The following is a 26,895-nucleotide window of genomic DNA, read 5'->3' as shown; positions in this document are numbered from 1 at the left end:
CTTTATAAGGAGCTATTCCAGCTTTTCCACAATGATGTAATGACTGCTGCTCATATTTGTAGATGAGATTAATTCAACACTGCTAGTCCACCTCAAAAACAATGTTATTTGGGAGGAGCAGTCCTAGGGGAGAGACTTCAAGCACCCATGTACAGTACCTGTTGAATAAATGTGCTGGCCCTGGCTTTTATGATCTCACGTAATGTCAAAATCGAAATTTAGGAAATATTCCTTGTTTAATGGGCTTGAAACACGCTCATCATTGGAACAGGGTAATTTATGAATGTTTTATCAGAAGTCTGGACTACTTGTCATGGATATGCTCTTTGAGGTGACAGCAGGGAGCACTTAAGTGTGATTGTTTGGTTTGAGAGAGTATGACAGATAGACTTAGAGAGCCCGATTGGCATTACTTCCCTCTAATCCTCTTTGCGCTACACCTGGTTGGTATACTAATGATGGAGAAATGACCTAGATTTCTCTCTTAGCACATTCATACTCACAGCACAAAACATAATGAATGAGTTTGTTGAATTTTATTTTGTGCAACTGCTGTTTTTTCTGTCAGCATTGAATCTGAGAAAGAGGCCTAGCATGGATATTCGCTCTTGATGAAAGACCAACTCTAACGCTACAATAGCCACTTTGGTCTCAGTTGTTTGAGCTTCTTCAGTGTCTTCATAATCAATACAATCTGTGCTTTGAGAAAGAGGCCAGAAGATTGTCAACAAAAATCATACATTTGATGTCTTTTGATATTGTGCACTTCCTTGTGACAGTATCTTCAGAACAAACACTTACTTACACACTAACTAAGCCATAGTTTTACATGTTTACAGCTAATATAACACTGGCAGCAGAGCTATGTTTTACTGTTGCTGTGTTTAGACACTTCACCTGTTCAGATGGGGATGTGTCGTACTGTGTAATTCCCTAGAGCAATGCACAACAACACTGACAAGACGAGTGGACAAATTCCAGTAGGTACAGATCTGCAGGGCAAAGGTTAAGGTGGACTAATGCGTGCAAGAGGGGTTGTTACTCTAACTTTTTGTAGACCCAGCCAGAGAAAACACTGCAGAATGCTGTTCAATATGGCAGCAGCTGTAGCTATGTGATGTTAAGCGCACCGTCTGAACTGCACATCTCTGGAGACATCTAATTTTCAAATCTGTCTAACCTATTTGGAGGAAACAGCTGCAGATAAGTCCAAGTGTCTGTCTTTGCTATGTGTGTGTGGGATGCTGGGCGGGGGCTGAATGTAGAAAAGATTGAAGTCAACTTTTCAAACTTAGAACTACTTTTTAAATAAAATTACCATTACTTTGCATTTGTACTATAAATGTCTGGTTTGCATGCATTTACAGGAATATACAGTATGGACTACTGTACCAAGCTAATACAGACGAATATCCCCATTTAACCAAAATGTAGAAAACAAATTTTCCCATTTCTTCCCTCTCCCTCAAGTATTGCTTCCTCCCCCTCGATTCACACTCCCCTCAATTTATCTTTCTTCATCTCCACTCCTCTTTTCTCCTCACTTCTCCTCATCCCTTCACTTCACCTCTCCCCATCTCCCGTTTCCCTCCTTACTCATCTCTAAACATGGAGGAATGTTATTTCCCTGGAAGGAAATTCAATAGGGCACAGCGGAGCAGAAAGAAATGTCACTCCACACCTGTTTGGGGAGGAGGAATCTCAGGCACAGAGGGCGAGCAGGACTTATCCGGTGGGGTGCAGGAGGCAAAACCCCTTAATCCCTGTGACATTTTAGCTCAAACCTCTCATCAAAGCCTGCAAGCTCTTGTGCCATCCGGGAAAAAGGAAGGTTGGAGGAGGGTGAGGAGGGATGTTTGTGAGAGAATGAAGGAGATGAAGGCTGAGGGACAGACAGACAGACAAAGACAGACAAGCAGATGTTGGATTAGTAAAAGGAGAGAAATTTTAAATTTTTCCTTTCTCCCTTGTCTGCATCACATCTTCTCTGTTCAAAATGCAAACACCATCACGCTCTGAGATGATGCTCTCTGCATACTGAGTCCCTAATGAAGCCTTCCCCTCAGATGTACCCAGTGGTATCATAACCAGTGCCCCACATTGACACCTGTCAGCCAGCTGGGCATTCACTCCTCCCTGTGGGCTTGGTCTCTGCAATACCCCAGGAGACAGCTGCTCCTCTACCTTTATCAGTCCCCACCATGAACACCCTCTCTGTCCATATCATTCCACTGCACACCGCCTCCTCGTGGATTCATTCAAGCATGGAGATCCCTGGAGGGAGGGACCTAGGTGCCAAATGTTTCTGCAGGCATGAAAGAGAGGGGAGGCAGAGAGGGAAAACAGTACAAGTTCAATTTTTAAACTCAAAGAGACACGCGTAAAACCTTTCTATTAGTGAATTTATACCTTCTCCTTGTGCTACTCGCCAATAAATAGAGCCATATGCAGCGTGTGAAACTTTCTGTCTGCCTTTAATGTGAGTTAAAAGTGTGCAGGTCCCTTGCTGCACATTGGATGCTTGCCTGCCCTTGGATGAAACAGAAATAACAGAGGAGCAGAGAGACAGAATATCAGGTACACTGACTGAGTAGAAAATAGATTTGTTTTTGTCTTCAGCCTGACAAAAACAAGTCAGATGATCAAACATAAAGAGGAATAGAATAAGGACCTCAAAAGGCCCATGATAATGTCCTGCAGCCGAGAGGGAGAGAAAAAAATAACAGTACATGAAACTATTTGATTACACACTTTGGATGACTTTCAAAGCCAGTGTGTGTGATGAAATACCTTCAGTTTTTTCTGCAACAGCCCAAGCAAGGTGAATGCTGCAAAGTTTTTGTTTCAGTGTAAATTATGTTTGGCTGAGGTCATTCACTAAGTACTCATTTCAATTGGCCCCAGATGAATACCAACGCATTTCATTTATGCTCAGTGTTTGCTTTGAAGATTACATTATTAATCCACGGAGACAGAGGATTATGGTTTGTGGTCCGACTGATTCAGGAGGCACAGCCAGAGCAAACTAAATTGAGGTCATATTCTCATAGGCCAGGTTTCGTGCCATTTGATCCTTTATCCAGATTCATAATGGCATCAATAGCTTACCATAGCTACAGCTGGATGATTGGACTTGTATTGTGTACTAGTATGGGGATAAACCACATGTTCGATGCATTTTCTCAACATAAAGTGAATGATACATTAAAAAAACGTGTTCCTTCGAAGTTTAGGTGAAAAGCCCCTTTTACTTCGTACACACATTATTTTTGTTTTTCCCTCTTTCTTTGCATTTTATAAGCCCACACACACCCATGGCTCACCCCACAGGAGTGTTCACTTACTCTGCCTGATGAGACATCTTCACACTCAGGACTGTGTGGGTGTGTATAGACTTTGCATGACTGACATCTCTCTCAATCTCTTGTTAAGTTTGTTGTCACTTGTCAGGATGGGAAAATGTATACCTTTATAATTATATATAAGTGTTCCAATTTCATAACTAACTGTACACAGTATGTACTATATACTCATCTCTGTAGTAAAATGCGTTTTTCAATTAGTAAACAACAACCATTTTATACTATAACAGAAAATGATACAGTACTTGCATCATCAAACATGAATCAAACTGCGACTTACTTAACAGAGACAGCAAAAGGTTTTTCCAAATGTAATTGTGTCACCACCATCCACAATTAGTTACATTTTTTTTCCAGCTGTGAGCAGCTCAATCATTTATTTTGTGTATAACATTGCGGGAGAATAGTATACATCAACAGCACCCTCAAAAATCAAGCTTTTTTTAATTTTTTTTTTTTTTTTACTATGCATACTAACTATTTTTAGTCCCTCCTTATTTAGGTTCCAGGTATTGTGCATGCTCACTCACTGGCCTGATCATAGGCTTGTGTTATGTTTAAATGGTACAGAGCCATCATTAAAGATATTAGTTCCACCTGTCCTTTTCCTGCTATGACAAGTCAAAATGTTTTGATGCCTACTGAATCAATCTGATGCTAAAATATGAATGGTCTCTGGAAATAGTCCAAATGTAGTTTTGTGGATGGTGAGATGGAATGTGAAGGCATATAAACTTGTTATTTCTGCACTTGTATTTTGTCTCATAAGATTTGAACACAACCATAAGGTTAGTGAAGACCAAAGACTTTCTTGCCTCACTCAATGTAGTCATTGCTCTTTAATCTTTGACCAGTGGGCGGCAGTCAAGCGTCTATCCTGAGTGCGTCTGCAGGGTGCGTCCACACACACAGGCTACATTATGTGTCATTACTTTGTAACGAGCTGTGTCACGAAATGCAACGTCAGTTTAGGAATTGTTATTTCAGCCAAATTAAAAATAATAATAAATATATAAAATCATTTTGTCACCTTTCTTTTTAAATATCAGACTGAAGTTGAATTTTTCAAAACCTACTCCACTACCTCTGACATAAGTAAAGCAAAAGGCATCTATTTTAATTTATGTCAAACAAATAAAAATATCAAATACATTATCACCTGGTGATTTCAGAGGGGATGCGCTTCAGTTGAGGAATTTAATGCTTTGATGTATCGAGAGCTAGCTAGTATGAAGAATGATTGTTCCTGGGAGAAACTGATTAAGAAATACATTTTTTAAAGAAGTAATTGTTCAGATGGACGAGCCCAACACTGACATTAAACGATTATTTCTGTGCACAGATGGTGTTTCGATCAACTACTGCTATATTACAGTAGTTTCATTTCTTGAGTTCTTCATTATCTGAAAAATGACTATTCGTCGTTTATGAAATGAGCAAGGGGCCTTGAATTCAGGGGAAAAGGGCAGAATAGGCACGCTTAACAAGTTTCAGGCAGTGCGTTCAGCTATTGGATGATGGATCACACTGGTACCGAGCAAACAGTGAGAGCAAGCCGTGTCCTCCCGCCTCCTCTGAACCCTTTGCAGGGTTGTAATTGGATGCCAGACTTGTCCTTCCCCGTCCGCCCAGGTTAGGTTGCTCTGCACCGTTAAAACGCTCAATTGATGGGCGTACTGAGCTGTGCAGTGAAAGGAGATACCCTTACGTGTTTCCTTCTAGCAAAACAAAACCATGTTCTATCCTGGTTATATCATTGCTTGTTGCTGGTTTCTCCCTGTCACCCTTCCTGGAGCGCAGCTGTTTTTTGTCCCCGCGCGCGGTGACAAGCGGGTTGGACGATGCTATTGCGGCGTTTTAAAGGGAAAAAAGCTCATGACAGAATAACAACACAAGGCAGTGCATCGCCGCTTGCGACACATTATCAGTGTTTATTAGTTTCATCCGGATGAGGTTATTTGCTTGTGATCTTTCTCGCGCGCACGGTGGACTCGGACAACGCAGGTACTTTGGGAGAATTGGCTAAAAATGCACCTGCCGTGAGACAACGGAGCAATCGGAGCACATGGACATCTGTTCTCTGGACCTCAAATCGGACAGCCACATCTGAGTATTTCTATCAAACCTCTCTTGTTACTCCGCCATGGAGCATTCACAGTTTTTAACCTACATCGGTTTAATATTTACTCGTCGCGGGGCTTCAAACCAACCCGAGTATGAGGATGACAGCTGATCGCTCCTCCTCTCCCGGGACTTAAATATAAACGCGCTCCATCTGAATCCGCTGCCCTCGACTGGAAGCCAGAGTCTCAGTTTCTGCTGTGGTTAACAATAGATGGAGCGCCGAGGGCTGTGACATTTGGTTGATTGCCACCTTAACCTTTCCCTGATCAGGTTACCTTCAACTTGCCATTCCGTTAAATGTTTTTTTTTCGGGGGGGGTGGGGCGGGAGGGGCATTAGCCGATGTCATATTTCACTGAAGGCCCTTTAATTTAATTTGTTCTCATTTGGAAAGATTAAAATCATCCGCCTGTTCTGCAGGAAAACTGTTTTTCTGTAAGGAAGTGTTGTTGCAGGTCTGTGGAGATGCTCTGTCCGATCACCCCTCCACATGGAAACTAAATTTCTCTTCTTGCTCTTCGGTACTTTGCGCTAAACCTATGGCCGGGGATGATCCTTGAGTAGCAGATAAAATAATCAGCGTCGCGGTGTCAGCAAAGACTTGAGCTACAGGGGATTTGTGTATATTATCGCCGGACTGCTATTTTGTTCCCTCGGTCACACTCTTAACTGAACTTAGCGGCTTTTGATCTGCAGCCTTTTCTCCGCTGCCTGGAAACTCGAGCAGGGAAGCCTGTATACAAGCCACGCTATTCACCGGGAAAGGGGCGAAACCGGGTTGCATTCATAAGAAATGACTGCCACAGAGGTGTTTGGACCCAGATCTCAGGATACGACGAGTTTGGCGCTGCCGTCACCCCGTGGATCCGGGGGAATGAGACGCGCTTTACGGCTGTAGTTAGCACTCCCTGCTTACTGGCCGGTCACATGCCGTCGCTGTGACCGGGAGAGGAAGCCCCTCAGTAGTGCCGCGGACAACCAGAAACAAAACACAGCAGCGACCGAACGTCTACCTTCCGGACCCGTTTTGACTATCTACCGGGCGGCTACCGGAGGATGTTTGAGCCAGGATGCTGCGCTTCCCCGTGAAGAAAATCCGGAAGCAGTTCAAGCTCCTGCTGCTGCTGGTACTGCTCACCTCCGCCGTGTGGTTCACCTACCTACACATCAACCAGGGCAAGACCATCAAACTCCACTTCAACTACGGAAAAGGTAGGCCTTCCTGAGCGAAACCACGTCTGTTCTTCTCGTGAATTACACTTTAAAGTTTTGTAAAAGGAGTCTTGTCTTTTACTCTAATGAACTAACAGTCCCTAAAGACATTTCAAATGACATTTAACAGCCCCTTAATGAATACTGTAGTGATACGTCAGGAGATAATACCATAAATTAGTGTAACATCGCTATAAAGCCACCACTGAGTACAGTGAGCTCCTGCAGGGATATTATAGACATAATGGGAGATAATAATGCTATGAAGCATGATAAGACCACCATAAACTCACCACAGTAACGGATATAAGGGAAAAAATAATAGGTGTCAGATGCCAAGACTTATAATGAGGTCAGTATAAACACTACAAACAGATGAAATTTATAAATATTGTTAGTTGAATGGATTTGTGACAAACATGTCCCTGAAACAACTGCCTTACTGACTTTCACATACTGACTGTTGGATGGGTAGGACCAGATATGCTCTAGGAAGAAGTAACCCAGAAAGGCAGCGTGTCTCATAAATTAACAGTAGTTTCCTTCTCCAGGCTAAGTAAAGAGCACGGCGGTGTCGGGCCAGGTCGAAAGCCAGACCTCCACCTTCAACATTAATAATCAAAGGGCTGTTCATGAAGGTGGCCTCGGAGGTCACAGGCATGCCAGTCAGACTTGGAAAAATATCAGGGGTTGGGCAATACAGGGGAGGCAGATCTCCACCTGCTGCTTTGATGCTTCTTATTACCAAGGCTTGATTGCGTCCATCCACTGTGCACAGCATGAATGGCTGGTTGTAACTGTGGATGACACCGAGTATTATACAGGAATAACAACTATTATTAAAAAAAAAACATACTGATAAAAGGTGTTGGATGATGTAACGTACCATCACCTACTACAAATCTAACATGGGATGATGGTGTACTCTATCTCCTGCAGCTGTTTGTGTAAAGTGATACCCAATGATTATGATGTCCTTGAAGAGTGGAGGCCGCACCGCACACACACACACACACACACACACACACACACACACACACACACACACACACAAACAAGGGGCACTGACACACAGGCATCATTTCATTGTCTCTGATCTCATCTGTGGGGTTTTCCCAGCGACAGACTAGATTTAGTTTTCTGATGATGAGAGTCCTGAATCACACTGATGGCTGAAGGCTGCCACTCTCTGCAGCTAAGTGAGTTGTGAGTTTGTGTCAGGATTTAGGTTAAAAATGCAAACCAACACAGTGTCCCTGCAATGAATTCAACATTTATGAAGTGTATATTACTCTACCCTGGATATATATGGCAGACATTTCTCAGGAAAAGTAAACAAAAATTGACATTTTAAGCCTCGTATAGGCCAAAGTCATTGCAGGGCTATTGTGTTGCATTGCACTGTATTGTACAGGTGGTCATGATATTGTATTCACACACTGTGGTCACAAATTTGGACACTCAAGTTGATGTAATGAATGGTTACTCTCAGTCCTCCTATACAAGCAGATTTACTGGATATCACTGCATTGTGCATTCTCTAGCCTTTGTGATTTCACCGTCGCTGCAATGTTGCTGCTCATTTTGTGTTAACTTGCCCAAGAGCATGGCAACCCCTTTCATTCTCTGAAATCAGAGAACCTGACAACCAGAAACAAAACACAGCAGCGACCACTGATGTTTTCGATTTTCAATATTACTGTGTTCCTTGTTTTAAGGACTCCACTAATAGTCTGCCATTGTGACTCGTAGGCTGTGGCCTTCTGATGAGGAAGGAAGCTGTTATTCTGTGCTGTGTTGGTCTGTGTGTCTAATTGACTGTCTTCCATTTAGCAGGCATCTGAGCAGGTCAACTCACTTAACCTCTTATGAATAACATGTCCCCTCTCGCACCAAGGGGTTCTAAGTGAGACGTAACCATTACTGAAAATGGGGCTCCTTGAAGTGTGTAAATATTCATATCAGGCTGGCAGTATTCTCTCCCCACAAGAATCTTCATTGATTCTTAGCACTGAGGTGGGGCAGGTAGAAATAATGTAATTTCATTTTTGGCCTGAGTCCTCCCTTATTTGAATATGAGATGACAATTTGTCAAATATCTATTTCGCTTGTCCCTATTTTGGAGGAAATTAGATTTATCTCAGCCAAATCCTCTCCTTGAGCAAGTACATGTATCAGACAGATTGCTGAAAGTATTTCATCCACTAGATAATGTCTCATTGGCATATGACCAGCTGACTTATGAGAAATGTAAACATCTTGGCATACAGTTCCCCATTGAGGCTGCTTCTATCTAATTGTGAATAATGATTTGAGAAGTGTGTCGGAGACAGTTTACAGCAGATGATTTTATACACAGTCTGTCAAGTGTTTCAAACTGTAGTTTACTCACCTCAGTGTGTTCATGTGTTGGTTGACTGGGTCAACATAATGAGGGAGCAGAGGCCTTCTTAATGGAACCCTGTGGTGTCTTCGTGCCAAACAAACACAGTTTTTGTTTCTCACTGAAACGCATTGTGTGTACCCTTAAGACCAGTCATGTTGAATACATTTTCTACTTCATAAAACATTTGCATTGTCTTTTTTGAATGCTTTGAAACTTGCTTTGTTTGTCCTTTGTCTTCCCCTCTCATTGGGGCATTGCTACATTTTTGGTGCATTACATCCACCAGCTGTTACTGCCCTTTGCAGTTGGCAGTAATGTGCATGTGCCTCCTTGTGTGCATCCTGGTAGAGACACAAAAAGGGCACAAGAATATGGGAATCCAGTTGTGCAATGGTAATGGAAAATCTCTGGTTTAACTCTGTGGACTGGCTTACAAGAATCTGGTTGCGGTAGCAAAAGGAAAGCAGGTATTGATTGCCTTGACCAAGCTTCAAATAGGAATGTTTTTGTTTTTACCTGGCTAGTGAAATTTGCATGCTATGTTTAAAGAGTTTTGCTGGGTCTAAATGAGCCATGACATTCCTAAGCCAGCCTGTGTTTTACCTAGTCTATATAATGGAAACTGTATGATTATTATCAGTTACTTAACTGAATAGGTTGAAATAGACCATCATTTTCTGCCACTAAATTATTAAGTACAGGATGGAGCTGTGTGATAGACTGGTGACTGAATGGTGATGGGCAGTCCACTCACCTTTTTTGTGATTTTATAGAAAGTAGAGAGGGAAACAGGAGAGAAGGATCTAATTTCAGGGAGATGATGGCACACATGAACAGTAGCTGGAGAAGTGAGGGACAGAGGGCCGATTTTTCAAAAACTTCAAAAAAAGTTACCATCTACCATATGAAACATCTCTACTTGAAGAGAAAACTGTAGGACAGAACAGAACAATCTTGATTTGCTTTGTGTATGAATGTATCATTTACATATCCAGCATGCCTGTCTTGTTTATGAATAGGCCAGTCAAAGAAATATAAATACAGCACAATGAGAAATACCAACGTGGCTTTGTGTGAATGTGTGGGTGTTTCTTAGGGCATTCATATTATTTTCTTAAAAGTGGCTGTTATAAATATGATGGCAAAAGCCAAAAAGGTATAATTAAATAGTTTTCAGATTGCACACTGGCCAGAATGGCCTTATTTAATCAGAATTTCAATGAGGAAGTGTGTTGGCAGGCAGTGCTGCAGTGCATATTAGATGAGTGCCACATTTATGCGGCCACCCAGTTGTACAACAGCCCCCCTGTTTTCTAGCATCAACAGGTCCACTGAGGAGGAGGTGGAGGCTAGCTGCTGCTTACAGGCCTCTATTGATTAAATATGATTACACATGTGGAGGCGCACACATATGCATACACTCAACCACCCCCACACAAACACCCAAATATGTTGCCTATATGTTTGTAAAATAGCACATAATACACACACACACTTCATATCATCACCGCTCTGAAGGGATAAGGAGGAAGTCGGAGAGGGGAATTCTTAGGGGCCTCGACAGATTGGCTGCTTGGTTGCCCATGGAGACAACATATGGGAGAGGAGCGTGCTGGGTTAGGTGGGATGTTTTGTGGCTTATTTTATAAAGACCAAAACATTCACATGTTTTGAGGAAGCTTGAATGCGTTGAAAATCCACTGAGAGACTAAAAATAAAACACAACTTGTGGATGCAGTGTCATTGTATTAGTATCTCTTGAGAGAAAACTGACTTAAAGAACCACACATGCATTCACATTCAAACACTTGGATATACAGTAGTTGCAGTTCAGTATCAAGTTGTTTTTGGCTTGTTGTTGTATCGCATCAGCAACACCCTTAGGCTGGCTCGCTGTCATGGTAACCATGCCCTCCGATGTCACTTTCCCTAATTTTAGCTCTTGTAGTTCTCACGGTTGGTCAGTTTTACCTCAGCCAGAACCGCTCTGCCGGCAAAATGGCAACAGACACCACCTTGGTGTGTGTAAGAGCTTTAACACAAACACAGCACCTTTTCATGTTATCATTTATTCATGCAACAATGAATATTGTCAATTACCTTTTCAGATTTGTGAATAATGCAGCTGCTCAGTGCTCAGTAACAGTTGTTAATGGAAGAAGGAAGAAAACAACCTACATGCTTAGTAAAAAGCACTTTCCGAGGCAGTCACATTGTATAACTTAGGTGTGTTTCTGACAGAGTTGAATTTAGCAGTTTTTATAGGACCACCAAGCCCAGCGTGGGTGCAGTCTGCATCAGCAAAGTGGTTTGTGCATGTTAAACCGGGAACATGTGTGCACCCAGCTGGGTGGTGCGGCTTTTAAAGATTGTTTCCATTTAGGATTGCTGGGCCTGTTTATATTACTGCGGAAGAGCTCTGTTAATCAGATGAAAATGGAAAAAAGCTTCTCATCAGGAGAAATTCTGAAAAGAGTGAATTATGAAATTGTAACTGTACTAATGTGGTGATTTATATTCTTTAGAGCCATACTGTTTGACTGGCTTAATAGAAATATTTCTAATACTGTACAAGCACATAATTCGATTTCCAGATGGAAGTTATTGCTGCAGAAACCTGGATGTTTTCAGTGCTGTAATCATAAAATTGAAAATTGGAATCTGTGCATATCTCTTCACTAACCTTGAGAAATTATTAGATATAACAATACCAATACCAGAGAGAGAAACTGTGTTATATATGAAACAGTCATTTTATTTGAAGCGCCTGTATCTTTGATGTCTTATTTCATTTAAAGGGATGTGTCATAAAAACATACGCATGTGGCAGTCAGTCCATTGTTAGCTTGTGTCTGGGGATCTGGGATGTCTGAAGCTCAACCATGTATCTTCCCCACAGCTTATCTGACCAACCCAGTAAATCTCTTTCTCTGGGTAATTCCACAGTGAGGATGAATGATGTCCCCATAACAACTCACACAGCATCCTCAATGTGCCTAGCTGCTGGAGGACCTGCTCAGTGGAGGTGAAGAGACAACAGAAGGATTAAGAGGGGGAAATAAAACCTCACACTCTTCTTATGTGCTAATGGATTTACTTATTTTTCATTGTACATGATGTCATATTTGTGCATTTTCTCATTGTGCATGTACACATGCATTTGTGAAAATATGTTCATGTAATCTCTCGCTCAGTAGCACTGGTGTCCTCCCTTTGGTCATATCGAATTTTCTCTTTTCTAATGCTAATGCTAAAGCAAATGCACAGTGCTACTGGACAGACGGCCCTAAAATATTTCACACTCAGGATGTGTTACATTTACATACCCACCGTGCATTTCACAACCCGTAAGTGTTGCATGCAAGATTAACAGATGTGGATGTAAGATTGAGAGATGAAGGGAGGCTAGGTTGGTAGATGTGCAAAAGCATTGAAAAAACACAAGTCCAGAGTGTGTTAACCTCGGGGTTAATTAAATTTGTGTTGGCCTACCTAACAAGCCACCATCAAGGTACCAGCTCTGCCCCATGCAGATGAGAGTTCTGGCCCACTGCCACGGCTTTGCCGCAGGAGGTGTGTGTGTGTGTGTGTGTGTGTGTGTGTGTGTGTGAGGGCAAACAGAGAGATTTAGTGTAAAAGAGAGGGAAATGTGTATGTGTGATGTAGTTAGTTTTTTCCGAGTGTTATTGCATGTGTTTGTGAGTGCACACCTCCCTGATCTCGCTGCCGTCTGCACTTTAGCCCCAGTGTTTAGCCGAGCAGAAGAGGAAGTAGCTGAATGATGGCACTGTCTGCCCATTGGCACGCTTGCTACAAATGGGGGATGAACATTTGGGGAGGAGGAGCAGGGCAGAAGAAGGACACCCTTCTCACGCCAACAGGTGGGACATGCAGCAGGATGCATCAGCAGAGGATGTGGCTGTGACTTACAATAAACCCAGCCCTTAATGATGCACAGTCAGTGTAATCTGTTTGTACATGGAACCGTGGTTCCTAGTTGGATGTGAACACAGCAGACAAGGATCACTGTGGAAAGCCATTCAGGTGTAGCCACCTTATACAGCAGGGGTGTCTAATAATGCAGCAATCACACTGTTAAACAATGCCATCAAGATTTAATTAAGACCAATTTCCTCAGTAGAGACTCATAAAACCCCACACAATTTGGACAATTTACTAGGACACTGCTGGGAGACACAGAGGAGTGGATTGTGAATCAGAAAGCGGAGAGTGAGATGGTGGTGAGTTTTAACAAATGAGAAACAATTAGAGAGCGAGAGAGAAAAGAGGGAGAGAGAGACAGATGTCAGGTGGGAGTATCGACTGCAGACTATCATGATCCTTGTCATGATGGGATTTGTCAGTTTCCCCGCTCTCAGGCTCGGTTCCACTCTTTACTCCCCACCTCTGCAGAAGGATTTTCTTTCACAGGGTTTCTATGCAGCACTGGGCTGTATCAGCTGTGGTGTTGCCTTACTGTAAGTGATCCAGACCTTGCAGGATTTCAATCAATCATCAAAGAGTGTGGGTCTGTGCGCTGCCTGCCGCTCAGAATGAGCTTTCTGTAGTGGTGGTTAATGGAAAAGGTCACCTCTCCTCGAGGCCGTGCTGGCTTGCAACAAAGACAGAGAAAGGATCAGAGGACAGAGAGACAGAAGAGGCAGATTTTTTGGAGACAGGGATGTTGGTTGCATTTTAATCAGCTTTGTGGAATTTTTTTTTACAGCTCTGTTTAAAAAATGTCACAAAAACACTTGATATAAGAGAGTAAATTGACTGTAACATGCCCGTCCCTGTGTGCATCTCGCTCCGAAGTTTTCACTCGTATTCCCTTTCACCCTTGTTTTCTTTTGAAATCACAATCATGCACATTCTTACTTTTCATTGCTCACTTATGAATGTTTACACATTTGTGGAGGTTGGATAGGAATTCATCTCCATTTCTAAAAGCTTGCTGGGTAAAGTTGAGCAGTGAGGGGGGAAAGTTTGAGATTTTCTTCACTTTGACATTTAAGGGCTTTCACTAACATGTCGGGCTGCCATTTAGATACAGCTAAATCCTGCGCTTTTTATCTAGCTATATATCTATAAGGATTAAAACATCAAGAAAGTGATAGTAGTGGTGATAAGGTTCCCCACCGCTCCACAGCAGGTGTGACGGTCTCCTCTGCTGACAGCAATCCAGTGTGTTTTTGCGTTTTGCTTAGTTGAGCTGAATGGTATATAAATTACCTTCGACTTCTTTTCTTTTATCTTGTATCATTGCAGCATTTTTAAATCCCATCTTACATTCTACCTCCTCTCGTTCCATCTCACCTATCATCCATCTCACCTATCATCCAAGTTATCTTTTACGCCTGACTGTCTCCGTCTTTATCTTATTTGTCTGCATGAAGCGTTGGAGAATCGGAGGAGGCGGGAGAAGAGAGCAAGAGGAAGAGAGCGGACAAGGGCTGTACTTTGTCTTTCTTTTGTTTTGTGTCTCAAAGGCTTGCTCGTTGGCTTGATTACCATGTGAGCTGCTTTGTGAAGGAGCGCACAATCGTTCCCCGAGGGCTGTCAAACACTGTTCCCTTTTTTCTGTTGTGGCCAGTCATGAGGAAAGATATTCAAGAGAAGAGGAAAGTTTCCAGTTTACTCTGGAGCTGTGTTTGTGTTTGTACAACTGTGCATGCTTGCTTTGAGAGGAGCCCCGCCAGTGTGCACTGAATTTTAACATCTCTTCATTCATTTAACTTCTCTATAATTCACTGTAATTAAATACCCTTCTTTAGTATTCACTGTACCATACTCAAGTTCTTGTTTATCGCTCTTGTCCTAGTTTCAATCACATTAATACAGTTGATAGAAAATCACAGTTGTTGATGTTTTGATCAGTGAAAGTGGTTATTGAGTTTTATGTTGGGAGATAAATTTTCAACGCTTGTTTTTTTTCTGCTTCTTTTACTGACAACTTTTTATTTTTAAGGGCCTAGTTTTTATTTGTGGCAATTACTGTGGGGAAAAGTTGCAGGCAAAAAGAAGGTTATAAGGCAAGCTGTCACAGAAAGTTCAGTCACAGACTGTTTTCAAGTAAACAAAACGAGCGGCTGAGGGTTGAAGGATTTTAGCAAATGTGTTTGCATATTCTAGCCCATTCATTTTCTTTGGCATACCATAGATTTTTAAATGTTTTTTTTTTTGCTTTTCTGGCCTTACTTAATTCTGTATGTTATGAAGATTAATAAGATTAAGAGGAACTTGGACGTTTGAAATAGGAATCCATCACAGTGAACATCATATATGCTTTTATGTTTGGTGAAGTTTACATTATTGTTGTGTGGTAATGCAGTGCACTACTTATAGCTGCATCACCATCATCGTGTTAAATGTGTTTAGCATACCTTTGACAATAATAAACACATATTGTTCACTCTAATGGATTATGTATTTTAACAATCCACAAAATTAAAATGCAGGAAAAAAAGACATTTAAATTACTAGAACTACAACATGTTTTTTGAAAATCATCAGCACTAAAACTTTAGCAGTATTTCTCACTGAATATTTTGTAGTGTCTCCAAATCCCAAGTTGCTGTGTACTACAACAAAATCAGGGAGTTTAACTGCCCAAACTAGATTCTCTACACCTTGACAGGATGCCCTGAAAACGCTACTTCTCTCACCTTCAGGTTCAACCTCTACCAATTACCTGGCTGGATTTGGGCCAGCTCATGTGTTTTCCAGCAGAACCCCTTCTCTGTTGTGTATATGTTGTGTACATTATAAACTAAAATGAAAGGATACTCCTCCCTCCAGGGGACAGGGAAGAAAAAGATGTGTGGAGATGAGAATGGGAATAGAGAGAAACGTTTCATACTAAATCAACAACATCAGCAGCAAAAAAATTGACAATGACACTAAAAGCTAATTATCTGAAAATAGTTGCAGATTTGATCAGAGGACAGCAGGGCAAGAAAACATGTGCACTACCTCTAGCTGTTATTGAGTTTTAGATCCCCCTTCTCAGTGCACATCGCTACATGGCTTAGTTTGCATGATTGGACAGAGTGGACATTCTTAAAAGCTCGTCTGACAGAGAGGACATTGTGTGTCGAATGTCATCACCCTTTCTTCCACCCTCTTATCTTCCATTTCCCTCCTGCTTGATTTCTCTTCTTTCTTTTATTTTTGCTTCTCAGCCTCCTCTTTCCTCCATAAAATGACATCTATCCCACCCTCCCTTTTTTACATGCATTTTTACATCTACAAATGAGATGTGGGACAAATGCAAGCTTTTCATGTGGCTGCATTTGACATGGTGATTCACCTTCCTCAGCAAAGCAAGACGATTGAACTCTATTATCACTCTGTCAAACATGCTGCTGCAACAGCAAACAAATCTACAGGATAAATACATTAAAATATTGACAATGCAAAAAAACACAGAGGTTATGATACTGTAGATGACATGTTGCTGCTTTATCAACAAGACACTTGTAATTACATTTTTGTGTGAAGTCATTGGGTTGTGTTTTCCCTTTTTATAATTTCTTTGTGTACTTGGCAGCAAAGCGGGACTACTTTTATTCTCCCTCAGACCACACCGTAGTCTACAGCATTCCTCTTTTGAAATAAACCACTTTGCAGCTACATTTGCGATACATTTGCGATAACTGCCATCTCAAAACCTCTCTGTTGTTTTCAATTAGATAGAATCAAACCTAATCACTGAGACAACAAAGCGTGCCCATGTAACTCACTTATTTTTAATGATTTAAAGTGCCACATTAATTATCCATTACATCAACTGTTAATTCTGTTTGCCAAGTTAATGTTCATCGTTATAGCAGCTTGTCACAAATGCACCAATGCCTTTATCAGAATTTTTTCTTTGTTAAAAGTACTGCTGACTGTATGTTGTGGGTTCAAAGAACGTCAACACCTCTTACAAAGTCAGTATCAGTGACAGCTGCAGTAAAAGTGTGTTTTTAAAATTGAATTCCCAGCATATGGAGATTCCTATCGTGTTACATTTGTGTGTGTGTGCCTGAGGATAAATGAAGGAGGAAAAAAGATTACTTTTTGTTTACAACAGTGTTTCCTACCTAGCCACTTAAAAAGCTGAAGTTAGTGATGGAGAAAGTGATGGTTTTGCCCTTCTGCAAACAGGGTCAGTGCAGCATGATAACACAGAGTAGACCTTGTCTTCTCCTCCCTATCTCACTCTCATTTTTGCTCAGAATTGTAGAAACGCTGATTATATTGCCTCTTCATACTAATCTGCTTTCAGCCCACACATTTGTAGGATGAAATGCACACTCTCACACTCATACAGGATGTGGACGCATAGAGGAGTAATTTGTTTTTCTTTGAGTGCCCTTAATGCTCGCTGGTGCTCTGAATAGAAAAAAAAATATCATCCAATCAACAAAAAGTCCTTGCTGTAAAGCCTCAGCTCTGCCTGTACAAATGGAGTCGTCACAGGCTGAAGTGGATCCTGCTTATTACCCCAATCAGACTGAGATTGAGATGCAGTCAGCTTGGTTAAGTTAATGGAATTTCAAATAGAATTTTTTACCAGAGCTGTGTTTACCTGATTGAAAAGCACAGTATGGACTGTCAATGCCACCTTTAAGTGTCTTTGCTCTTTTTGTTTAGATTGACTGATTTTAGATGCTGTATAGACGACTTCCTGATGCTAGTGTTTATAAAGGTGCATTGTATTAAGTGTAATTCACTGTATGTAATTGAAAAAGAAAGGAAAGTGAAGTGATTTAGTGCTATGTATGTGGTGGTGGATGAAGGGAGTTTGTCGCATTATGATTGAATGCAATGAGCAGAAGAAAAAAGTGTGATCAAATTTAAAAAGATGAATGCAACATGTGCATTGGGATGGGAGCAAACACGTTCTGTCAAAACTTGGCTCCCTGAAGATTGTTTTCTTTCTCGATCCTAAATAGTGGATGATACCTGTAGTGCAGAGTGGCATGCGAGGGACCAACAAAGATGTCTTTATTTGTTAAACAGATTCTGGCTAAAGATTCACTTTCTCCCATTACTATGCTAAGAGACGAATGTCTTGTGACAAGAATATGTCACCAAACATATCGGTCACAAACTTTTGTTTTTGATGACAGGATTGATGAGACACACTAAAATCTTCCATGTGTCTGCACTAGCTCGGTCTGTTTAGTGCAACACTTGCTGCATACAGTATTTTCAGTAATCATTTGTGACTAGTGTTATCCTAAACATGAGAAAATTATTTGGATGAAGTGAGGCTGACTAAGGTTCAAGGGTTAGCTGTTAGTGTTTTAAAGATCATACTACAGTTGGCCCAATAGTCTGGAGCAGTTTTTGTTCGTATGTGACGTATAAGGATTTAGATCTCTTGTGACTGTGACATTAAAGGTTTGTAGGGCAAGTAATAATTTCAATTATAAACCTCACCCAGCAAATGAAGTGTCAAAGACTATCAGTTTATCAGTCAGGTCAACAATTTTTCTGTCTGAGTCAATTATGCCCGTCTCACCATCCAAGTTTTCACCCAAATCTGGAATTTTTTCCCCGTATATTTGCTTTTTTGTCACAAATTGTATCATGAACAAACAACACAAAGAGTTTATTGATGAAAGTAATTTTTGATTAAGTAATTTGTCTTCTTGCAGGATTTCAGTGGCTTGCCTGGTGCCAGAAGTCCGTCAGTATGCGCTCTTTCCTTACTACAAGACTAGAAAATCTGTGTACAGTATGTGGCAATATGTCACTTTTCTCTAATTATTGCTCTATAGCAACATAATCAACAGTAGTTAAGGTCATTTTTTGTTTCTTGAGTCTTTATCCAGTGAGCTTAAGAACATAGTCTTTGTGTCTCTTGTGTGGTTTGGTCTTTCTGCAGGTGGTGTCCTTCCATCATTTCAATGTGCAGAGACAGGAAGCTCTCTCTCTGTCACTCTTACCCCCCTCACCCTCTCTGTGCTACAGTAAGAATACTGCCTGTGTGTGATGTGTCGGTAGAATGTAGCACCTATGTCCTGCTGCAGTCTGCTGTCCCCGTGGGTTGGATGTTATCCCTGCTGGTACTCACACACACTCAAAGACACACACAGACACACGCCCATGCCCTCCGTTCCATCCGTTCCCCTCATTCAAGCACTCTCTGCTCATTCATATGCTGCAAGGGATTCCTATTTTGCTGTCTAGATTCTATTCCTTCTGGGGTTGTGGGAGTTGGCATCTGTGGGGCACATGCACACACACACACACACACACACACACACACACACACACACACACACACACACACACACACACACACACACACACACACACACACACACACAAACATTTGTTTGCTGAATTTGCTTGCATGCCTCCTATTTAAGCTGTAGGGAACCTGACTCTGGAAGCTTTTAGATTTGCCCCCTGAGTTCCAGCTGCGAGGAAAATAGGTGCAGGAGCTGTGGAGGAGACATGACAAATAGAGGAAAGAGAATATCATCAGACTCCAGTTGCCACACAAGAGATTCATTTTAAAAAGGGCTTAATGTGGACTGTGCATATTTTAAAAACCTACGGACCTCTTAAGCCACATCACACAGAGTTATATTGCTTTCCCCAGAGAATACAATTGTTTCTCTGCCATAATGAGAAGCTTTTTATATCTGTGATAATGTTGTCAGACACAGGTTGTGGGATGTGTGAACATCAGTGCAGAAAACCTGAAACCTGCTGAACACACAAGAAATGATGTGTCGGATACAGTGTGCTGAAATCAAGTGTGTCATATAGATGAGGTCTGTGTGCATTTGTATAGATGCAGTGCGTGTGCAAGTGTTTCCGTGTGCTCAAGCCATTATATACAGTGACAGTGAAACTACCTGAAGCCTACATCAGCTTTCCACTGCTACATTTTCCTGTCAGGAAGTTCGACTCACACAGCTACATGTGAGTCAGCTGAGTTTGACACCACATTCCTATGGACAGACACGCACACAGTTGCACATATACACATGGACATTATTAGTTTAAAAGTCAAGCTAAAAATGGCTATTATCGCTCCGCTCACTGTCCACCATCCTACAGACATTATGTGGTTGTATGTACTTGACTGAGCATCTCTGGGAGTCTGGCCTCACAACCTCGTCCTGTTAGCTCAGACGAGCCTGCAGCCCTCAGCAACTTTAGTGCTCTACTCAGGTTAGAGCAGAACACAACCTCTCCCCACTGAGATTTAAATGTCCCACCCATAGTCCAAAACTTTAAACAAGGGGCAGCTCCATTGCCAAAATTTCTGCCGAAAAAGAAAATCCAGTTGTTGGAAAATGTATTTTGACAGTTTGGTAACAAGAATAACATGAAGATCTGTATGACTAAAACTATCTAATAATCTTCCTTTACACACTGTAAATCAAGCACCAGCATTGTGCATGAGAAATTACAAGGTAAATTGCGTACGAGGATGCATAGATCGATAGATACTATACGATTCAACTCTGAAAAGTTGTTCGTTAGAGTTACATCTTTTTTTGGAGAACTAGCATTCCTATGCCAATGTTTTTCCTTGTCAATCCCATTACTAGAGTATCGAACAGAAACACAGATACCCCCTGCTGCTCTCTGTTTGAGGAAATCTGTCTCAGAGCCCGGGAGCTGTTAGACCGAACTAGAATACAGAGCAGGGAGTCAATGATCGGGGTGAAACGTTCGTTTAGTCCAACTTGTAAACTTCCAAACTTCACTTGTTAAAGGAAACATGTCGGTTTGTGACTCATTCTGAGTCATTTTGTGGAGCTGACTTTTCTGTCAACCTGCCTCACATAATGATACTTCAGGTAGTGATTGCCTACGTTGCCCAAAATGAAATTCAACAACCCTAAGATAAGGGGGTTTTCTGCGCTGTATAGCAATAGTGTAGCGTTATCATTTGGGGAGTTGACAGACAGCAAACACATCCTCAGTACCAGGAGAGTGACAAGGAGAGAGGAAGTAGAGCAGGTCAGTATTAGGGACAGAACACCTGAGGAAGGGAGTCTCTTTTCCACTTGAAGTGTTTTATAGTTGATTAAGGCTTGGACTAGGACCCGCCTGTGACCGATTAACAATCAGAGCTAGGGCCTATTTAACCTGCCACTCTCACTGAATCTTGAACAGTTCTGGGAAGCTGGAGTAGTCTCTGCCTGTTCTACACTGTTGCCCCGCAGTTGATAACAAAAGCTTTGGAGTGACAGTGAGTACTGAGCCTTGATGTAATATTTCACCGCTAGAGAATGTGAAGCAATAATCTGGATTTAAACCTGAGTTGTCTGACAATCTGTCCCAGACCCCAGAAAAATCTCGCTATCCTTTATCCTTTCTGCTTTCCCCTCCCCACAGAGACTCTCTTATAAAACCTTTAATATCCTGGTGAAACCAACCACAGCGGTACATTTTTCCAGATACTAAAAGTGATAGCAGAAAGCGAAAAGATGTGCAAAATAGAAATCTCTAGTTACACTGCCTTATGGACCACAAAAACTTTCTGTGTGGTGACATTGGTGACATCTTCTCCTCTTCGATGATGGATTATTTCCTGTATGATTTTCTTGTCACGCTGTATAGTTTGACCAGTTCTCACTGAGAGAGAGAGAGAGAGAGAAAGAGAGAAAAGTAAAGTATACGTTTAAACAACAAAATAGGCCCACAGGTGCAAGGTAAACCCCCAGTAGCTGTTATTTTGACAGTTTGATAGTGTATTTAGAACATTTTACAGGTTTATTGTCTTTCAAAACCTGTACGTTAAAATCCACAAAAAGCAGCTTTTTTATTTGTTGTACTGGAGAAGGATAGTGAAAATGTGCCATGCAACATATTGTATGTTGGTCAACACAAAGTCTCAAAAACTTGTAAAAATGTGCCATCAGCTAGTTTTCTGAACATACTCCCTCCCCTCTGTTTCTCCCTGGCCCTCTGGCACTTTCCTTTTTAAAATTTCTTTTCTCTGCTGTTCTGTCTCTCCCAGCATTCCCTGCGGTGTTTCCTCTTCTAATGTCTCTGATTCACTAACTGAGTAAGGCTGATTGGGGTATCAGAGGGCTTCAGGGCCAGACAGATACATGTAGCCCCCAGTGCTGTGCGGATGCTGTATGGACGCACACACATGTGATCATGTGGTAACTAACATTTCTCTTACAGCCATCTGGGAGTTAAGATGTCAGGATGTGTTTGTAGCCCACTCAAAAATTCAATTAATTAGGCCACTGTGTGTGCATGTGGGTACTTGTGTTTCTGGGGTTAAAAAAAATGTTTTTTAATGACTATGATTTTTTGCATGCCTGTCTACACACTTTCTTTGTCTGGTTACTTGGGTATACATCAAAGGCACAAAGAACATCAGTGATGACACAATGAAAGCGACAAACTAAAGACGGGGGATTCTCTCATTATGCTTTGCTACGGCTTTTTACCAATTAACCAGTGTAGCAGGCTGTTCAAATATAAAACAATGCACCCAGTCATGGCTCACTCATATTCTTGACAAATATTCACAAGCAAGTTTCTTTTTGAAAGCATGTGGTTGTATTTGAGTTTCTGAGACTGCTGGACTCTTTAATAAAAAAGGAAAGGGAAAACGGTGGCAGCACAGCATGTGATAGACACGCTTCTATCAATATAAGTATAAATATACCTGCTCTTCATTCAGTTATTTCTTTTAATGGTCTTTTGTAAGCTCTGCTAGGCAACTGTTGCTAAGGACCTATTCTTTGTTTGTGCAAAATCTCTCTTTCACCACCCCATAAAGCACCCACTTATTATGTTTTACCAGCATGCGAATTCCCTTGCTGTCCTATTTCATTTTCCAAAATAATATATTCTCCAGTCCCAGTATTCTCTGGAGCATCTGACAGACAATACGGGGCTCAATGAATTCCCGAACTCATAATCCAATTTCATAATTCACAATTCCCCTTTCCTACCCGCTTGCCAAGCCGAGAGCAGCAGAAGCGCAGAGGGATGTGTGCACTGATGTGTGGACTGTCAGTGAGTGTGAGCAGAAGGGTTAGAGGTTTAGTACAGCATGCTGCTCTGAATGTAGAGTAAACTGCAGGTTTAAAAACAGTTTTTTTCTTTTCTTCAGGTGACGTTCTCTCAGGTGCCTTATCTGCACTTCTTAAAGTTCGGAACTGACTGGTTTAAGGTCTTCAATTCTCTGGATATAAAAATGTTTTTCAACCAGTATCACTGGCATAGAAAGTCCTCTTAATTCTTTATGCACCTGCCACATTGCTTCACATGAGGATTTTGTTTACTCTCTTATTGGCATTTAATTATTTCTAAAAGTCAGCCGATTCTTACTGGAATTCTGTCCAAGAACATATTTGTTTGTGAGTGACTTTACCTCACAATTCCCCTTTTTATTTCTCATGACTTTATATACTGTGTGTGTGTGTGAGCATGTGTGTTCGTAAGCGCCACGGCTCTCCCCAACCTGCCTGGTCCTCACCAAATCCTTACACGTCTGTGGTTCGTTCCTTGGCTCTGAACTCAAATGTCTTGGCATCCATTCATGGGTACACAAGCGTGATATTGAATCACACAAAGAGAGAGAGGGCTCTGATTTCCCCGCTGTGTTTGCCCTCTGTGGCCCATCGCTGTCAACCCACCCCCCTCACATTGGGTGTCACAGAAACACATCATGGCCAGAGGAAGGAAACTCAGATGATGTAACCGATGACCACGGGCAGCACGGCGAAACGATGATGGCTTTTTTACCGCCCATGCTTTTCTTTCTTGTTGAAGATGTGACATTTTTAGCACAAATGTGATTTGATAAAAGTCATAACATTGCTGTGGGCTTTAATAAATGCATAAATTAAATTGAAAGGGAAGCTGTAAAACCTGAAAGGTAACGAGCGCTGATTTTTCTCTTGTTTTAAAATGAATATTGTTCATTCAGAGGTGAGTTAGTAGTTGCTTCTCACTCTGAAAAGTCATGCTGCATTGTAGGTAAACAGTGACCAGTCAATATGTCTGCCATGAGAACTGTCCCAGTATGTATTTATTAGCATGCTGGCTCATGACTAGCACTTGGTGGTGGGTGGGGGGTCCAGGGTGACAAATTGACCAGCTGATATTTAATGTGGAGCCTGATGTAGATTAATGATCCAGCTGGAACAAAGGCTATGACAGCAGAAGCAGAGAGTGTTTCTTTATATTAATCCTTGTAGGGAAGTTTTCTTTTTCTTCTTACAGACTAGAACTGAAGCCTGGAGATGGTAGGGATTTTGTGCCTTGCTCATTGGCAACCCAGCAGGGTGGTCCTCCAGTTGATGGTCATTATACTTAGATCACAGATAGAAAATCAAATCTCCTGCATGCCAGGCTTGCAAATCACTACTCTTGGTTTTAATACTTTCAGCATTTTATTTCTGAACACATATACACGTGGAAGTCCAGGTTTTTATGCATTTATTGCTTTGCTGGTGCACTGCTGGACCTCTCCAGAATTATATCATAATCAGCTAATGCAGGGTAAATACAGGATGAGGTAAAGTCTGTAAAATTCCAGCACTGGGGCAGCTTCATCCTTTTGCACACACGATGAGAAAACTGCGTTGTGTGATTCTGCTGCTGCTTTGCTGGCTTGTCAAGTTGATTAGTAACCCCCATCATGAGAGGAAGGAGCTAACTGTCCTTGTGTCACATTCTACGTGCCAAGGTTTCTTTCATACCATCGGGGAATCAATGGGGACTTGTTTCTGCATGTGGCACTTTTTTTCTTTCTCCGTTTCCTGCGGAGGTGGTGTGCAAATCGATGGCTTTGAACTCAGACGAACAGCAATTCAGATGGGAGCCAGGCGTTTAATGAAATCCTGCCCACCAGAGACACACTCGGCCAATTCGTGTGATGCAGAAAAATGCCTGATCTTCAAGGAGTAGATCTCCCAGATATATTTTTCTAAAGCATACTGTACCCACCAATTACCCCATAAGTGCATTTACTTAAAATATGCTGAGATGCTAAGAATCACTATGACATTACAGTATGTTGAACAGTTGCCCATTTAGTGTCCCCTTAATGCTCTCTATAGGTGAGCAGACTGTGCTATGCCAATTATATAACTCTGACCCAGGGTGGCAGGGAGGCAGGGAATAAGAGATGCTCTGGACCTATGTGACTCTCTGTAATCTTGAAAGGAAAGCAGTGAAGCAGTGATCCAGCTGTAATGTGAGAACTGGAGATGCCCTCGACTCCAAGCTGGAACTGCAGGGAGGTGGCTACAGACACAGGGACTACTCTTAAATCTAAACTGCTGGGACCAAAACACACAGCCACACAATGAAATACTGATAATATGATTACAGAGGTGCTGGATCTTAAGTCTAGACTTGAGGCCTCAGGGGCATGATTCTGTCTCTCTTTTTCTCTTTTCTTTCAACCTTTATCACATATACTGCTTCACAAACTTATTGTCATAAGGGCTGATAGCAGCTGTTTGTACTTTACTGAGAGGAGAGAGACGCCCCAGAGCCATCTGTTCTTATTCACTTTCTACAAACCAACCTCTCTGAGGCCATGTCAAACCTTATATGTGTGTGTGTGTGTGTGTGTGTGTGTGTATATATATATATATATACATAATGTGTGTGTGTGTGTGTGTGTGTGTGTGTGTATACAGCAGGTAAAATAAGTATTGAACATGACACCATTTTTCTCAGTAAATATATTTCTAAAGGTGCCACTGACATGAAATTTTCACTAGATGTTGGTAACAACCCATGCAATCCACACATGCAAAGAAATCTAACCATAGATGTCTATAAATTAAGTTATGTATAATAATGTTAAATGACACAGGGACAAAGTATTGAACAGATGAAGAAAGGGAAGTGCAAAAAGGCATGGAAATCCAAGACAATCAGTAGAAAGCGATCCTGCCCCTTGTCAGTGCAAATTAATATCAGCTGGTTCAGTCCCAACTGATGGCCTATAAAAAGGTGTCTCATTACCAAGGTGTTACAGAAGAAACATCTCATGATGGGTAAAAGCAAAGAGCTCTCTGAAGACCTTCGCAACCTTATTGTTGCAAAACATACTGATGGCATTGGTTACAGAAGGATTTCAAAACTTCTGTATGTTCCAGTGAGCACTGTTGGGGCCATAATCCAGAAGTGGAAAGAACATCATTTCACCATAAACCGGCCACGACCCGGTGCTCCTTGCAAGGTTTCAGACAGAGGAGTGAAAAGAATTATCAGAAGAGTTGTTCAAGAGCCACTTGCGGACAGCTTCAGAAGGACCTGGAATTAGCAGGTACAATTGTTTCAAAGAAAATGATAAGTAATGCACTCAACTGCCATGGCCTGAATGCATGCTCACCACGCAAGACTCCATTAATGAAGAAAAAGCATGTTGAAGCTTGTTTTAAACTTGCTGCACAACATTTGGACAAGCCTGTAACATACTGGAAGAATATAGTCTAGTTAGATGAGACCAAAATTGAACTCTTTGGATGCCATAATACACACCATGTTTGGAGGAGAAATGACACTGCACATCACACCAACAGTGAAGTTTGGAGGTGGAAACATCATGGTGTCGGGCTTTTTTTTCAGCATATGGTACTGGCAAACTTCATATAATTGAAGGAAGGATGAATGGAAAAATGTACAGAGACATTCTTGATAAAATTCTGCTGCCATCTACCAGGATGATGAAGATGAAATGAGGGTGGACATTTCAGCAAGACAATGATCCCAAACACACAGCCGAGGAAACTGTCAATTGGTTTCAGAGAAAGAAAATAAAGCTGCTAGAATGGCAGCAAATCACCTGACTTGAATCCAATTG

At 41.6% G+C, this 26,895-nt stretch overlaps 1 protein-coding gene and 1 long non-coding RNA gene across 2 annotated transcripts in view; one reads left to right on the top strand and one right to left on the bottom strand.

The window, feature by feature from the left end:
• Nucleotides 1-655: 655 nt before the first annotated feature.
• Nucleotides 656-4,641, bottom strand: LOC122875005. Its single transcript, XR_006377721.1, has 3 exons — nt 4,522-4,641; nt 2,410-2,530; nt 656-2,305 (listed from the first exon to the last, which is right to left on the bottom strand). It is a non-coding gene; the product is annotated as an uncharacterized LOC122875005 (long non-coding RNA).
• Nucleotides 4,642-5,017: 376 nt separating this feature from the next.
• The window catches only part of b4galnt4a (beta-1,4-N-acetyl-galactosaminyl transferase 4a), a 133,635-nt gene continuing 111,757 nt past the window's right edge, over nt 5,018-26,895 (top strand). The window contains exon 1 of the mRNA XM_044193731.1: nt 5,018-6,697. Coding sequence (XP_044049666.1) covers nt 6,556-6,697 — 142 coding nt within the window. The 5' untranslated portion in view covers nt 5,018-6,555. The remainder of the gene's footprint in view (nt 6,698-26,895) is intronic.

This window comes from Siniperca chuatsi, linkage group LG4 (genome assembly GCF_020085105.1).
Source record: "Siniperca chuatsi isolate FFG_IHB_CAS linkage group LG4, ASM2008510v1, whole genome shotgun sequence".
In the NCBI taxonomy this organism is placed as follows: domain Eukaryota; kingdom Metazoa; phylum Chordata; class Actinopteri; order Centrarchiformes; family Sinipercidae; genus Siniperca; species Siniperca chuatsi.
The sequence above is the reverse complement of the archived record's forward strand: the minus strand, read 5'-3'. Positions and strand labels throughout refer to the sequence as shown.